This window comes from Stylophora pistillata, chromosome 2 (assembly GCF_964205215.1).
Source record: "Stylophora pistillata chromosome 2, jaStyPist1.2, whole genome shotgun sequence".
In the NCBI taxonomy this organism is placed as follows: domain Eukaryota; kingdom Metazoa; phylum Cnidaria; class Anthozoa; order Scleractinia; family Pocilloporidae; genus Stylophora; species Stylophora pistillata.
In genome coordinates, this window is record NC_142520.1 from 35,284,500 (window position 1) to 35,299,517 (window position 15,018).

The 15,018-nt window shown below is 38.6% G+C and overlaps 2 protein-coding genes across 3 annotated transcripts; one reads left to right on the forward strand and one right to left on the reverse strand.

Annotated features, from left to right (window-relative positions):
• Positions 1-7,527: 7,527 nt before the first annotated feature.
• Positions 7,528-10,809, reverse strand: LOC148739255 (RYamide receptor-like). Of its 2 annotated transcripts, XM_088751071.1 has the most exons (3): positions 10,475-10,808; positions 10,319-10,375; positions 7,528-9,666 (listed from the first exon to the last, which is right to left on the reverse strand). In XM_088751071.1, exons 2-3 carry the CDS (start codon positions 10,359-10,361, stop codon positions 8,606-8,608), a joined length of 1,104 nt encoding a protein of 367 aa, XP_088607197.1. In that variant the 5' UTR covers positions 10,362-10,375; positions 10,475-10,808; the 3' UTR covers positions 7,528-8,605. The 2 variants fall into 2 exon arrangements, with proteins under 2 accessions (XP_088607197.1, XP_088607198.1); XM_088751072.1 differs by lacking the exon at positions 10,319-10,375 and having other exon boundaries at positions 10,475-10,809.
• Positions 10,810-11,592: 783 nt separating this feature from the next.
• Positions 11,593-13,813, forward strand: LOC148739256 (adenosine receptor A3-like). Its single transcript, XM_088750385.1, has one exon. It carries the CDS (start codon positions 11,628-11,630, stop codon positions 12,648-12,650), a length of 1,023 nt encoding a protein of 340 aa, XP_088606511.1. The 5' UTR covers positions 11,593-11,627; the 3' UTR covers positions 12,651-13,813.
• Positions 13,814-15,018: the final 1,205 nt, after the last annotated feature.

The following is a 15,018-nucleotide window of genomic DNA, read 5'->3' on the forward strand; positions in this document are numbered from 1 at the left end:
ATAAAATAGCATATTTTCATTCCTGCATAAAATTCAGACTAAATTAATGTGTACGCCTCGGGGAAAGTATCTCTGAGCAAAAATGTTTCTACTTCAACAAAACCACAACAGACTGATAGAAAATTGTCCTATTTTCTAACAATACTCCATATTTATGGCTCTTTGAATCAAAACAAAGTAATTGATTGAAAGAAGAGTTTTGCAGCCATCAATAAGCCACTATTTCTAAAGTTTTCAATTTTGAAAATTTGTACTTCACAACTATAACACGTACGTTGCGCATACCGAAACTCAGTACTTCTGAATAGGCTACAAGGAGTTTTATTCTTGTGTAAGACTGTAGGATACTACGCTTATATAGGATAAATGAAACTAGGTGTTCGAATCCCTGGATGAAATCCAAACTTAACTCCCTACGGTGCCCGATTTACACTATCAACTCAGTTCATAAAACCAAATTGTCTAATCAAAAATGAGTTTCCATATCTTCTCGTTCAAGCTCTTCTTGCAGGTAAGCGGGATTCAGTGGAAGGATTCTTTGGTCTATCTCCGGCGTTGCAGGTGCAGCTGCTCGGTTTGTTTTCTCGATTTTTTCCGTCTGTATGGCTGCTATCCTCTTCCTACAGCACGAACACAACGCTTGTTGAAGCTTAGGAATTCTTAGTGCATACACAACTGGATTGACAGAAGAGTTTGTATAATTGTAAATGTTCACCATGAAATAAAACTTCTATGGTATTGTTGTCTCTGTTAAATATATTAAAATGTTCATGATAACTAAGGGAAGCCAACATAATAAAGCTAGCATGGATACAAAAAGTAACGTCTTTGTTAAGCGTTTCCTTCGCAGAGCTCTGTTTTGATGCTGTGAGGTAACACTTTCGTGTTGAAACTCTCCCAAGATCCCCATGTTGCAGACACATATAATGATTGTTAGACCCAACAGGAGAAGGACATAGATATACAAAATAGGTTCCAATAAATTAAAAGCCGATGAAAAAGTAAGCATGGAAGACAGAAAAACAGTGAGTGTCCAAAATATGAAACTAGCGTTATGGCATGTTCTGGCGGACAGTGATCGGTAGTTAAACGGCCAGTATACTGCGTAAAATCTCTCGCAGAATATGAAGGTTACAGATAGATACGATCCGAACGCAAGAATGGAATCGATTCATTTAAAGACTAGATTGTAGCCGTATCTTGCTGTCCAAAGCTGATAGTCTCCTGCAACAGAACAGGGAGCTTTAGCAACTATGACGGCGACGGCAACGAAAACGTCGTGTCGAAATCTAACTTTTCGTTTTTGTAACTCTTTCGAAGTTATTCCGACGTGTTTCACTTGGAAAATGCTGGCGAACTATTCTGGGACTATATCACTACGAGCGGCGTTAAAGTAAGGAGAAAGAAAGAAAAATTAACCGTCATGCGCTGACGTTCTTGAGAAAACCTAAAGTTTGATTATTTCACGTTGTTGTTTTGCCGAGAACGACAAAGAATGTACCAAAATGTTAAACGCACGTGTAGGGCGATTTTTTTTTCCTCATTAAGCCTATTTTTTTCTCCCATTCTCGTCGCCGTCGCCGTCGTCGTTGCTAAAGCTCCCTAATAAATGTAAAAGGTTACGGAGTAGGCTCGTAACATCAGATCAGCGAACGCCATGTTCATAACTAGAAATAAACTTTTCTTGCGAAGTGGTTTTGTAACTGCAAAGATAACAAGAGTGGGCAAGTTTCCTGCAGTGGTCAGGACAGACGATAACATGAAGGCGCCGCACAATGCAATGCCTTCTGCCTTGGAAAGAGATTTTTTTGCGTATTCGGACGCAGTTTTCAGGTTATCGTTTACTGTCGACGTGTCAATCATTGTAAACTTGTAACTGAATAATTTGAGGTAAACAGTTTTATCGGAGAAAGACGAAATTTTTAGAGGAGAAGAGCTCAGGCCTCTGCAACAACACAAATCAACAACGGATGAAAAGTTATTTGATAATTTTATTCAAGGAGTTCCTGTAGTCGAGGTGAACAATATCCCAATACATGTCAGTTGATCAAACAAACGGTATCATCTGCTCATTCCTTTTTCTGTAAATTTTAATACTTAATTAATAGGGTTTACCAAATTTTTTGCTTGGCTCAAAACTTCTTTTCAAGCCGACTAGGGCGTTATTAGTTCACAATAAGGGATAGTCTTCATTTGAATGAGAACTGTAATAACTCCTCAGGATAACTTGTTCTAGACACATGACATTTGATGCTTGATGCCATATTCAATTTCTAATTTTGCATAAACAGTCGCTCTACACCGTTAAATATAAGTGATTCATGATAATAAGAGAGAGAAATACCAATAAACTTTTATCTCAAGCAAAGTACATTAACAGCACTCATTCGTTCTAGGAAACTTTGCGTCTTCTACTTGGATCTTAAAAGTATTTATTATAAATTTATGTTTGAGGCTGAAGTAGCTTTCATACGGGCTGAGCTCGCGTGCAGATGTTTTCTGTATCCAGTACTCTTAAAATGCATTTAAAAATTGTCTTTGATCTAAGAACGTGATCATTATTTTTATGATTTAACTACGCCTCAACGAAAAGAAAAACGAACTAAAGGTGGATTAATTTTTATTTTTTAAGGCAGTGTGACCTTTAAACATTTCCCCTCTTCTATTTCATTTCTTTGATTAGGATCTTGTGGAGTTTTGAAAGCATGCTTTCTATAGGCAGACGATAAGAAAGGTCTGAAAGCCTTAAACAGGGGTGTGAATTTAACTGAGGAATGACACTAGGACTACAAAGAGTTTTATTCTTGTGTAAAATGGCAACATAATACACTCACAGAGGATAACTGAAATAGATAAATCGAATCCCTCGATGAGATCCAAACTTCACTTTCTGCAAATTCGGATTCATTCTTTGACTTTTGTTCTCTGCCGACGTTTAATGACCATATAATTATAACTGAAAGATTTAGGGTGAACACTTTCTTTTTTTTTCAGTAAAAGACGAGGCGTTTCAAAGGAGAAGAGCGCAAAGTTTTGCAACTTGAAATAAGATCAGCTGAAAAGTTATTATAATTTCATGGTAATTTGTTTCGAGGTAGTCATGTGTTCGAGATAGGAAAAACATTTTAAGCTAATGCAGTGCCACGTAGAACCCTTCATGTCACGATATGGGCGTATTCATCAAATAACGTGACAACTGTTGATGTTTTTCTGTTAACACATGTAGAACTGTTAAGTTGTCTGGTAAGGATACCAAATATTTCTTGCCTGGATCAAATTTCTTTACAAGCGAGGACGTTAACATTTAACAGTGAGACGAGGAACTCGTGTGTTTCGTGTATCTCAAGGGGCTTCTAGCGTTATCATTTTTCATATGTTGCATAAATTAAAACGTTTATAATGACCAAGAGAGGACAATATAGTAAAGCAAGAAAGTGTGAAAAAAAAGGGTCTGTCAAGCGTCTGCTTCGCGACGCTCTTTTTTGCTGTTGTACGTAAGGCAACACTTTCTAGTTGAAATTTTCTCCAGATTCCTAAGTTAAACTCAGACACATATGATGATTAACAAATATATATGAAATACATATATATGAACTGCGGTTATGAAACGTATATGTGCACGATTCTTCGCAGTAAAGCAGTATTTAAGCAGTAGTGAAAATCAGACCTGAAAAAAAAAAAAAAAAAAAAAAAAGGCCTGAATTTTTTTCAGGTCTGATTTTCACTATTGCTTAAATACTGCTTTACTGCGAAGGATCGTGCACATATACATATGATGATTGTTAGACTTAACAGAACAGGAAAAGCTACATACAAAGCAGATTGACACTGAACTAAAAACGACAGCAAAGTTGATATTGTGCACTGAAAGACGACAGAGTTCCAAAGTAGGAAATTGTGATGCGGTATGTTTTTGGTAGATAATGATGCTTTTCTAGGCTCCATGCCGGATACGGTTTAATTTAACTCTCTAACATACAGGCCACAGGAACTTCATAACACTCTTCTATCCATTCGAGAAAAATTTAACTGACTTGGGCTTGAAAGTCAGTGTTTTGATAAAGAAGAACTCGTTTTCCAATCCTCCACCTCAGTTGGAATATTTTTCTTTTTCTTGTTAAGTAACTGGCGCGGCGTGCAAAAATATCTTCGCGCCAAATCTATGACGAGTCAGCTAATCACTGGCTAGAGTTGTTGATCCACATTTATTAAAAATCTTGCAAATTCTATCAATTCCTACTGTCCTTCGAAGAGTAAGGATATGTCTTTCCGATGATGAAGTTGAACTCTGGATACAGAAACATGCTTACCTTGTTAAGAAGAGCCACCGAAAGAAGTCTCCTGTGCTGCAGCAGAAGATAAGCAATCCCTTCAAAAAATATTACCTAAATCTTCCGCAGTAAGCTTAACGAGTCACTTCTTAGTGAAACGAATCAACACGTGTTGATTGTGTTGTCTGCTGTTTCTCTTGGAATCACAGTTGAATTGAGTAAGGGTGTTACCCTCTGCAGAGTGACAACTTAAGGTTGTAATACTTGTGATACGGATTAATTTTTCGGTCGGGGCTTGAATTGTTGAACAACTACAACGGATATACCAGATATACATAAAGGTCATCTCTTAGAACATCTCGGCCATTCCACAACCCTTCAAGATCCGTTTCATCCACAAACACATGACTACAGTGCGTCAGCGACTAACAAACGTCAAAGACGAAGACGAACCGAAGAATCAGGCAGGGAGCGGCTTACAAGGTCATTTGCTCCGACTGCCACGCCTCCTACATCGGAGACACTCACAGAAACCTCACAATAAGACTGACTGAATACAAGCGAGCGACGACGAAGAAAGGTGATGTCAAAAGTCATATGTAATTTCAGGTTAATTTTGATTTAATCTAGGTTGATTCTCAATTGTATTTAACAGCATGTGCTGGACCGAAGAAGATGATAAAGTTCTTGTCAGGGAAATCATCGCCAATAACCCTTGTGATGACACTACAAAAAAGGGCACACCAGCTCGGGGAGCCAAGTGGAATGCGGCGATAAATCAACTACTGAAAATAAGAGAACCATCTTTCAAGGTTGGTTTAGACCAGTATGTAGTTAAAATTCGCTACAACTTGCTAGCACTTAAATACAGACAAAAGATAAAGGAGGAGAAGAGGGCCAGTGGGATAAGCATCCCAGAACTGACAGAAATGGAGAAGGGGTTGGGGGTAATTGTTGAGTGGGAGGATGCTACTGACCTTGAACAGAAGCAAACAGTAGCCCAGAAGAAGAAGACCAAGGAGGAGGAGACAAATGCTGATAAAGTCAAAAAAAAGAGCCATGGAGGGCCTAGGGGCAAACAAAAAGCGAGGAGAGGAAGGGGATGAGAACAACACGGGGCTGAAAAGGAGAAGGTCCTCTGAGGCTGACACACTCAAATATCTCAAAGAGTGTAATGAAAGAATGGATGCAATTAAGCGGGAAGAGCTAAAGCTGCAAGCAGCACAGCAGAAAGCAGCAATACAGCAGCAGCAGCTCCAGTTGGAGGCCCAGCAGAGGCAGTTTCAGCAGTTCATATCAGAGCTTATTCGCCTAGTTGGGAATTTTGAGAATTCCTAGGAATTCCTATGAATTCTCAAAATTCCCAGAAAACTGGGAATTCAGTTCGCAAAGATATATAACACACTTAGTTTTCATTCATGGTTAATATAGGGAAGTGTTATCTATCCTTTCTGGTTCACCCAGGCTAAATTCCTGGCATTCAGTGTAATGCCTGAGCGCTTCTGGGATATATAACATACTTACCTTTCATTTATGCTCAATATAGGGAAGTGTTGTCTATCCTTTCTGGTTCACCCAGGCTGAAGTCCTGGCAATGAGTGTAATGCCTAAGTGCCTCTGGGATATATGACATATTTAGCTTTTCATTCATGGTCAGTATAGGGAAGTGGTGTCTATCCTTTTTGGTTCACCCAGGCTGAAGTCTTGGCATTGAGTGTAATGCCTATGTGCATCTGGGATATATGACATATTTAGATTTTCATTCATGGTCAATATAGGGAAGTGTTGTCTATCCTTTTTGGTTCACCCAGGCTGAAGACCTGGCATTCAGTGTATTGACTCAGCACTTCTGGGATAGATAACATACTTAGCTTTTCATTCATGGTTAATATAGGGAAGTGTTGTCTATCCTTTCCCGTTCAGCCAGGCTGAGGTCCTGACATTCAGTGTAATACCTGAGCGCTTCTGGGATATATAACATATTACTTAGTTTTTCATTCATGGTTAACATAGGGAAGTGTTGTCTATCGATTCTGGTTCACCTAGGCTAAAGTCCTGGCATTTAGTGTAATGCCTGAGTGCTTCTGAAATATATAACATACTTAGCTTTTCATTCATGGTCAATCAAGGGGAATGTTGTCTATCTTTTCTGGTTCACCCAGGCTGAAGTCCTGATATTCAGAGTAATGCCTTACTGCTTGTGGAATACATACCATACTTAGTCTCTTTGACAATCACAGGTTAATCTAGGGAAGTTTTGTCTCACTGGTTCACCGAGGCTGAAGTCCTACGATTCAGTGTAATGCCTTAGCACTTGTGGGATATATAACCTGCTTAGTTTTTCATTCATGGTTAATATAGGGAAGTGTTGTCTATCCTTTCTGGTTCACCCAGGGTGAAGTCCTGGCATTCAGAGTAACGCCTAAGCGCTTCTGGGGTATATAACGAGAAGAAATTCTTGTGACTTACACTTTTCTGCTCTTTGAGCTCTACACCTATCTGCAGAGCGACAGGAATAAATGGTCCTTTGAGACAAAAATTGGAAAAACAGCTTCATTTACTGCTAGAACTCGCCCTGCAAACCGAGACGGGAAGAGAACATCAAAACACAAAATGCTGCCCAAAAAAACAAAAACCAATAAATAAAACAAAGAAAAACAACAGCTGAAACTTATATGTTTTTTAATATTTTATACATCTTGAGGTAATGGAATTAGTAATGACTAAATGATGTAGATTACGGCGTTGATTCTTCCTGGACAGCTCCATTTTCAAGTTGTAAAAGGACATGTTATGTTTGGACGCTGAAACTCGGAGGTGACTGGCTCCTTTTTCTAGTCACCATTCTTACAAATGCTGTATTGATCTTGGTGCTCAGGGAAATGTACAGCCATGGGTTGATGGCGCTGTTAGCGTGACCAAACCAAAAACACACATACATGGCAATCTGCAGAGGAGTTACCTTAACGTTCCATGCTTTCATCACAAGTATCATGTGAACCACGTGTGCAGGAAACCAGCAAAAGGAAAACGCACAGGTTACAATAACGAGCATCCGAACCAGTCTTCTCTTAGATGTCTCGTGTTGCTGTCGATTAATATGGTCACGTCTTCCGAGTTAATACGGTTTTTATAACTAAACGTTTCTGTCATGCCCGTCCACGAAAATTAAAAGGACAAGAAACATCCTATCATATCCTACCGGCCTGCCACACAATGAAAACCATTGGTACTGTACAATTATCATCAGAAGACGTTATCCTTGTTATCATCATTTATTTTACTTTGTTTTCCATTTTAACAAACTTAAACTATCCGAGGCCCTCTTTGAAGACTGTTATACTGAAATAAAGAGAGAAATTATGATTACGAAAATACAACGCATGCAAATACACCTGATTAGCGTACCAGAAGCACTGAAGAAAAACGATCATTTACAGGAGTCCAAAACAAGATACTCTGCCTATTTATACATCTAAACTTTCAATCTAAATCAACTCCGGGCCCCAATTCTCGAAGGTCCCGCTAACTTAACAGGCCCGAAAAGATGTTCTGGTTTCAAGATGGGGGATCAAACGTTTTGGGAATTAAACAATAAAGCTAGCAGCTAAAGAAACAAAATGGACAGGTTATGGGTTCAGAGCCTGCATTTCTATTCCTCAACTTTTGATCATAAAATATGGCTTCGAGCTCCTTAGGTTGGCAGGACTTTCAAGGAACAGTCCCCTGAAACAAATTTTGCAATGATCGCTTTAGGAAAATCCTTCATTCGCCACTTGTTGTAAGTCTGCTAGCAAGTATTAGCTGATAAGGAAACCCTTGTTATGATGTTCGTTTTGCCTTTGTGCTATCTATAAATCCGAGTTAAATTGAAAGTCAGTGGGATCAAACTCGTATAAGTAGCTCGATTGTCTAAGCTGTTTTACTCAGAATCCAACACTATTCGCCTCCTTTGTGCTGACCAAGACGGATGAGTACTGTTAAATGCGGTCCCACGAGGTATTCAGCAAAAATTTTCTCAATACACATTTTTTTCTTTCTTACATGCAGTCCTGCCCTCAACAAAAATGGTTTTCTAAAGTGCTCTTGTCAGTGCATGTAAGTTGGCTGAGGCTGGATCGTTCGAAGCAGCCAGCTAGTTAGGTTCTAATTATTACTACTTGCGAGTTCTCATATCAACATCTCAATTATGTCATTTACCTTCTGACATCCTGCTACGCGTATTTTCTGCTTCTAATAGATCAATCTCTTTGATTTTTCTTTTAATTACATTGATCCTGCAAGGTTGAAACTTATATGTTTTTTAATATTTTATACATCTTAAGGTAATGGAATTAGTAATGACTAAATGATGTAGATTGCGGTGTTGATTCTTCCTGGACAGCTCCTTTTTCAAGTTGTAAAAGGACATGTGATGTTTGGACGCTGAGACTCGAAGGTGACTGGCTCCTTTTTCTAGTCACCATTCTTACAAATGCTGTATTGATCTTGGTGCTCAGGGAAATGTACAGCCATGGGTTGATGGCGCTGTTAGCGTGACCAAACCAAAAACACACAAACGTGACAATCGGCTGAAGGGTTACCTTAATGTTCCATGCTTCCATGACAAATATCATGTGAACCACGTGTGCAGGAAGCCAGCAAAAGGAAAACGCACAGGTTACAATAATGAGCATCCGAACCACTCTTCTCTTAGATGTTTCGTGTTGCTGTCGATTCTCTGTTAAATGCTGATTTCCAGGTGCGACATGGAACCATAACCTCCTTGCAGTTATAGTGTACAGAAAAGAAATAACACTCAAGGGGATCAAATAGTTCAATACCACAAGGTAGAGGAATAGGCCTCGGATAGCCTTAGCTGGATCACCCAAAACGTAAACAGATAGCATGCATTGGGAATTGTGGTCTTCCATGGTTTGAACAGCTGGAAGAAGGGACATTGAAGCCAGTGAAAAGATCCAAATAGATGGAACAGTTAGTTTAGGTTTCCGAAACCAAAGATAGCGGCGAAGGGGATGAACAATGGCATAGTACCTATCGACTGCCATGACTGTCAGACAGAGAATGGACGCTGTTAATGTGGCATAGGCAATGTATACCACACCTTTGCACATGACTTCTCCAAATGCTCCTGGTATCATCCATAAGCCGTCTGTATAAACTTGGGCAATCGACCAGGGCATCACAACAAACGCCACCAGTAAATCGGCGATAGCCATGTTGACGAACATAAAGCTTGTCAGTGATCTTACCTCAGGTTTCTTCCACACGATGTAGATGAGGAGACCATTCCCTGCAAATGTTCCGAGCATCGTGATGGCGTAAAGGACTGTGAGGATGATCCCTTCGATCTCTTTTAATTCCATGCTTAATTTCTGTTTGGTCTGTAGTTTAGCTTTAATGGAATGAGAAAGTTATTATTATTATTATTTTTTTTTATGAATTATGTGTAAACGTAACTTTCGTGATCCTTTAAATTTAATTCGAAACAAACAAACAGGGATGGAGAGAAAGGAATCTATTGCAAACTCTTACAAAAAAAACTGACCAATTTATATTTATTTGAGTTGATTTTACTCTTATTAGAGCAACGATCTTTTGGGATGTCAACGGAGTTTCGGGAAACAGTTAAATGTGGTTTCTCATGATAGATAATTAGCAATGAATCTAGGAATTAAATTGCAGGTGATGCTCTAAGTCCAGGTTCATGCTTGGGTTTAAGTTAAAAAAATTCCTATTTTATTTCGTAATTCTGTTGACCTACACCCCTCCCATTCTGGATGTAAATACTGGTCTTCGTTGATAGTGTCTTAACGAAGTCAGTGGTCACCATTTTCGTAATGCAAACTTCTGCATATTTTCTAACAGGAGCCATCCCGCTGAAAAACGAAGACTCTAGAAAAATATTTTTTCCAGTTTCATTCTGATTCCTTCATTCTCTCACATTACGTTATTATTTGTTCTTTTCATCTGAAGATCAAATATATCAAGAAAATATAAAATACATTGAGAAATTTTGAATGCCTCATCATAGCATTGTAATATACCTGTAATTGACTGAAATGAAAACTGCTGCCAGCCTATTGACATGGGACTTCCCAGTACTAAATTATGAGAAAGGAAGAAAAGAAATACACTTTAAGAATACTGATACAAGAGTTGTTTTTTAAGGGTGATTTAAGGTATGACACATTACCATTTACCTCAAGGAATTTGTAGAAAAGTCTGATGGACAGGCTTGATGCTTTAGACCAAGTTTTTGAGAATTAGCCTGATTCCTTACGAATGTAACTATGTTGAAGCCTGATCAGTCCATTAAACATTTCAGAGTCCATTAAACAGAGTCCATTAAACATTTCAAAGCCCATTTTCAAAGTCCATTTCAGAGTCCATTAAACATTTCAAATAAATTTGTCTCCCACACAAATCACCTGGCGGCTGGACGGGAATTCAATACTTTGAAGGTTTTATGCTTTTACACTTCTAAAAAATAAAAAGACCGCTTACGTGTTAAAACCACGTACAGAACGCTTATACGTCTTCCCTTCTAACAATGAAGGAAAATTACGAAGCACAACTCTCAACCCTATATAATGTGTTAAAAATAGTGAAATTTCAACCGACGAAAACCTATTGGTAGTTCAGTTGGGCTTACAGCAAGGGCGGTGCAGCTATTAAATGTGTGTTGTCAAATATAGACGTGGCGTTTTTGGCCGTAACACCTGGCTTATTGCATCTTGCAGTGGGATATATTCTAATATATCGCTCAAATATGACATACGAAACTTTATACCACGAGATAGACACCGGCACTAAACACGGTAGCGATCGCGTTTTACGTTACTCGTTAGTGTTAACGTTGATCTTATTACTGCGGGAAGGTAGCGCATTTTTACACGCACACACACGTACAGGATGGCACAACTGTAACTAGTACAATTCTTAGAAAGAAAATTTAGGTCTGAGTTGTTTGGTTGTACTTAAAAGAAATAATATATCTGGAGGTGTTTTAAATGGTATCTAATGTTTCCGACTAGTACCAGGCGAACAATCCGGATAATCCTGCCCTCAGAAGGAGCGCCGATTGTCCTCTTGCCTCAGCTAATCAAACCTTAATCTTTATATCTTCTTGTTCAACCTCTATTCGGAGGCGAGTGGGGTCGGTAGTTATAATCTTAGCTCTGGCGTCTTAAGTGCAGTCGATAGGCTTCTTCTTTCGATTTGACCCGTCTACACGGCTGGTCTCTTCTTGATGTATAACACAAACTTAGCGCATATCGAAACTCAGTACTTCTGAATAAGTTGTGCTCTTCTTCTTTGAAACACTGATTCCGATCTTTTCCGATAACAGTAATCATGACTGACACGTCGACAGTGAACGAAAGCCTGAAAAATACGTCCGAATTCCAAAAACGTTTTTCTTCCAAGGCAGAAGGGATAGCATTATGCAGCGCCTTTATGTTATCGTCTGTCCTAATTATTTTAGGAAACTTGCTCACCCTTGTCATCTTTGCAGTTACCAAAAAACTTCGCAGGAAAAGTTTTTTCTTAGTTATGAACATGGCATTCGCCGATTTGATGTTGGGAATCTTCTCCGTACCCATTTATATTTACTATGTTGGTGAATTCTATGAGCTTTGGACAGCATCTTACGGCTTTAATCTTGCCTTCAAATTCACCGATTACTTTTTTGTGTTCGGCTCTTATCTATCTACAGTATTTATATCCTGTGAGAGATTTTACGCCGTATACTGGCCGTTTAAACATCGATCACTGTCAACCAGAACATACCGCATCGCTATTTTCATACTTTGGACACTTGCTATCTTGCTGTCTGTAATACTAAATTTGTTAACCATTTTTAGTTCATTTGAAACTGCTTTATACGTGGGAGTCCCCGTTATGTTGTGTCTAGCAACTGTTTTGTGTGTCTTTAACATTGGAATCTGGAGAAATTTTCAAGAGAGAAGTGTTCCTTCAAAACAACAAAACAGAACCTCCCGCAGCAAACGCTTATCTAAGACCCTTTTTTTTGTAACAATGTTAGCTTTGATAAGTTGGCTTCCCTTACTTATCATAAACTTTTTAAACTTTATAATTAAGGAATTATCACCATCGAAGGTTTATTTTGTGGTGAACATTTTAAATTATTCAAACTCTTTTTTCAATCCAGTTGTGTATGCACTGAGAATTCCTGAGTTTCAACAAGCGCTACATTTGTGTTGTACTAAGAAGAGAAGAGCCATGGAGACGGGAAAAATCGACAGAATATACCAAACGGCTGTACTTGGAACGTCGGAGACAGAGCTAAGAATATATAGCACTGATCGGCTGCATTCAGAGTTTGAACAAGTAGATTTTATAGAAACTCGTTTTTAATTAGTTGAGACAAGAGAACCATCGGCTTTGATAAAGAGAAGTGAAGTGCATTAAAAGCAAGAGTCATTAAGATAGTGTATTGTCAAAAATTACGATAATTTCCGACCTCAATTGCTACATAGGAGCCTTCTAGTGGTCTAGTATATCTTTTCACAGTAGTAGTACACTCGGAATTCAAATAAAAGAAATTAAATCAAATTACGAGGAATGTTGAGTCGCAACGTTTTCATCATCTAGCGTTCTTTTTCCTTTCTCTTCGCAGTGGCCTCAAGTTTTTTGACCCTCTAACTTTCCAATCATTGAACACTGTCCGACTTCAAGAATGAAGCGTAGACTTTCCTATCTGTGCTCATATCGGGCTAGTGAGGATCAATCACGTTCGAGAATTTTTTTTAGAGTTTAATCAGTTTTTATTTTATTTTTTTTTCAAATCATGATCAACAACTCGAGCACATTTTCATTGCTTACACCTCTCGCTGTTATGCATGGCTGTTTCAAAACGCCCGCCAGTGGAAATTTAGTTCGCGCATGTCAGATTTACATTTTCAATTTGAAACCGCTGAAGATGTACGATGTGCGGCTCAACAAGAAAGAGCCCACTGATAACTAGGTCACAAAAGGTATATGCGCAAAGTCCAAAGAAATAGCTAACTTATGCGCATACATTGTTTTTTGCTTCCTTGGTTAATGTTCGCCTTGGAATAATCCGTGTGCGGGATAGTTAACTATGCTACGGCTGAAAGGCACCTTGTTTTGACGCGAAATGATTCACCTCTTAGAGGTCTTCTTATTTTCAGGCAAGATTCTGATTGATTCGAGTTTTTCTGTCAATAAAGAAACAACTCTGGCTTTATATCTCCCCTTTGCAGCGAGTTTCTGTAGCAAGACGTTTTAATCAGAATCGTTTTGAGCAGTGTAATCCGCGATTACTTTTCACCACAGAAATAGTAAATATGGCGTCCATTTCCTCTTTGACCTCGAACAAATTCCCCTAAACTACGCCAATTTATCTTTTTGATACAATCATACTCACCCATGGGCTAAGTAAAAAATACAAGATGTATGACAAACTGCTAAAATATCCACGGCCATCTATTACGTGCAAGAAAGTCGCACTACATGCGTGTGATCTCCTTCCCAAAAACTGTACGTCACCGATCTGTCACGGGAGGCTATAGAAATAGTGAAAGCACGCACAGGACGTTTCTTTCGGTGGTTATTTCGATCATGATCAGGGAAAACAAACCTTTCAATTAAATGTAACTATTTTTTCTTTGATCTGGTGAATAGATCGTTCTTCTTGGCATGATTCACATGGTTTACTTCGAGTATTCCCTTCCTCTTCAAATGGAACGCACTACTAGCAATAACACAAGATTGCATATATTCCTGCTCCCCTGAAGAACCGATCGAGATAGATAAATAGACACCCCTTCCTGAAACAAGGTAAAAACCCAAAGGGTGTACCCTTCTGAAGCAAGAAGGTCACAAAAAGGAATTTCGAAACATTTCTTGAGTCAATTTAGTATTGCTTGCTCACATCCAAGTTTAATTTAGAACTCGGTTCGATTATACATTTAGATGGCTATCTTTGGTCTCTCTGAAAATCGACAAATATTGAAAAAAAATTGCCGAATTTGTGGACAGCGATTGTAGAAGGCAAAAGATACGAGAACAATTTTCTCTGCGCTAATAAGATAGAGATAATATTTTTACAGCCTTTGGTGTCAAAGTTTGTAAAGATGACCTTGACATGTGCCCTCCCAAGTTCTGCCACAAGTGCTACAACTTGCTCGAAGAGGCATATGCCTTGCAATCAATGTGTGACCTCCACACAAACGAACTTGAAACTATAAGATCTGTAGTTCCTTAAAAGATCATCAGAAACCTGGTAGGAAGAAGAAGAGTATCCCTGGAGTAAAACTCAAAGAGGAATCTGCTGGACCCAAGGAACAAGTAGAAATGGTTGAAGGGAGGTCTAGTACTTTAAGCTTTCATCCACCCAGCCACAATCTCATTTTCTGAGGAGGTAAAGAATCTACCAAGTTATTGAGGATCAGAATCTCTTTACCCAAAACAGTTTGTTGAAAACATCAAGCAAGAGTATATGTGCCCAATTTGCAAAGAGGTACGTGATCAATCTGTCCAGACAATGGCATTGTCTCTGCTATGTTCCATGCAAAAGATAGTGGGCCAAGTTAAAGACAGCCTTAATGAAAATATTAATATAAAGAAGAAGTAAACACTTTGAAAGAAACAACCTGGGGGTGAGTAACAAAAAATGTATTACACTTTTAATTAGTCTAGACGATAGAGACTAGAAATAGCATAATTTTGACTAAATTATTCTTTTCATTTCGCCTATTTC

Bases quoted from the DNA above. Each gene is read 5' to 3' on its own strand.
- LOC148739256 (XM_088750385.1), top strand. From the start codon at position 11,628: ATGACTGACACGTCGACAGTGAACGAAAGCCTGAAAAATACGTCCGAA.
- LOC148739255 (XM_088751071.1), bottom strand. From the start codon at position 10,361: ATGTCAATAGGCTGGCAGCAGTTTTCATTTCAGTCAATTACAG. The intron at 9,667-10,318 runs GTATATTACAAT...ATTCCATTAAAG, and splicing joins TTCATTTCAGTCAATTACAG to CTAAACTACAGACCAAACAG.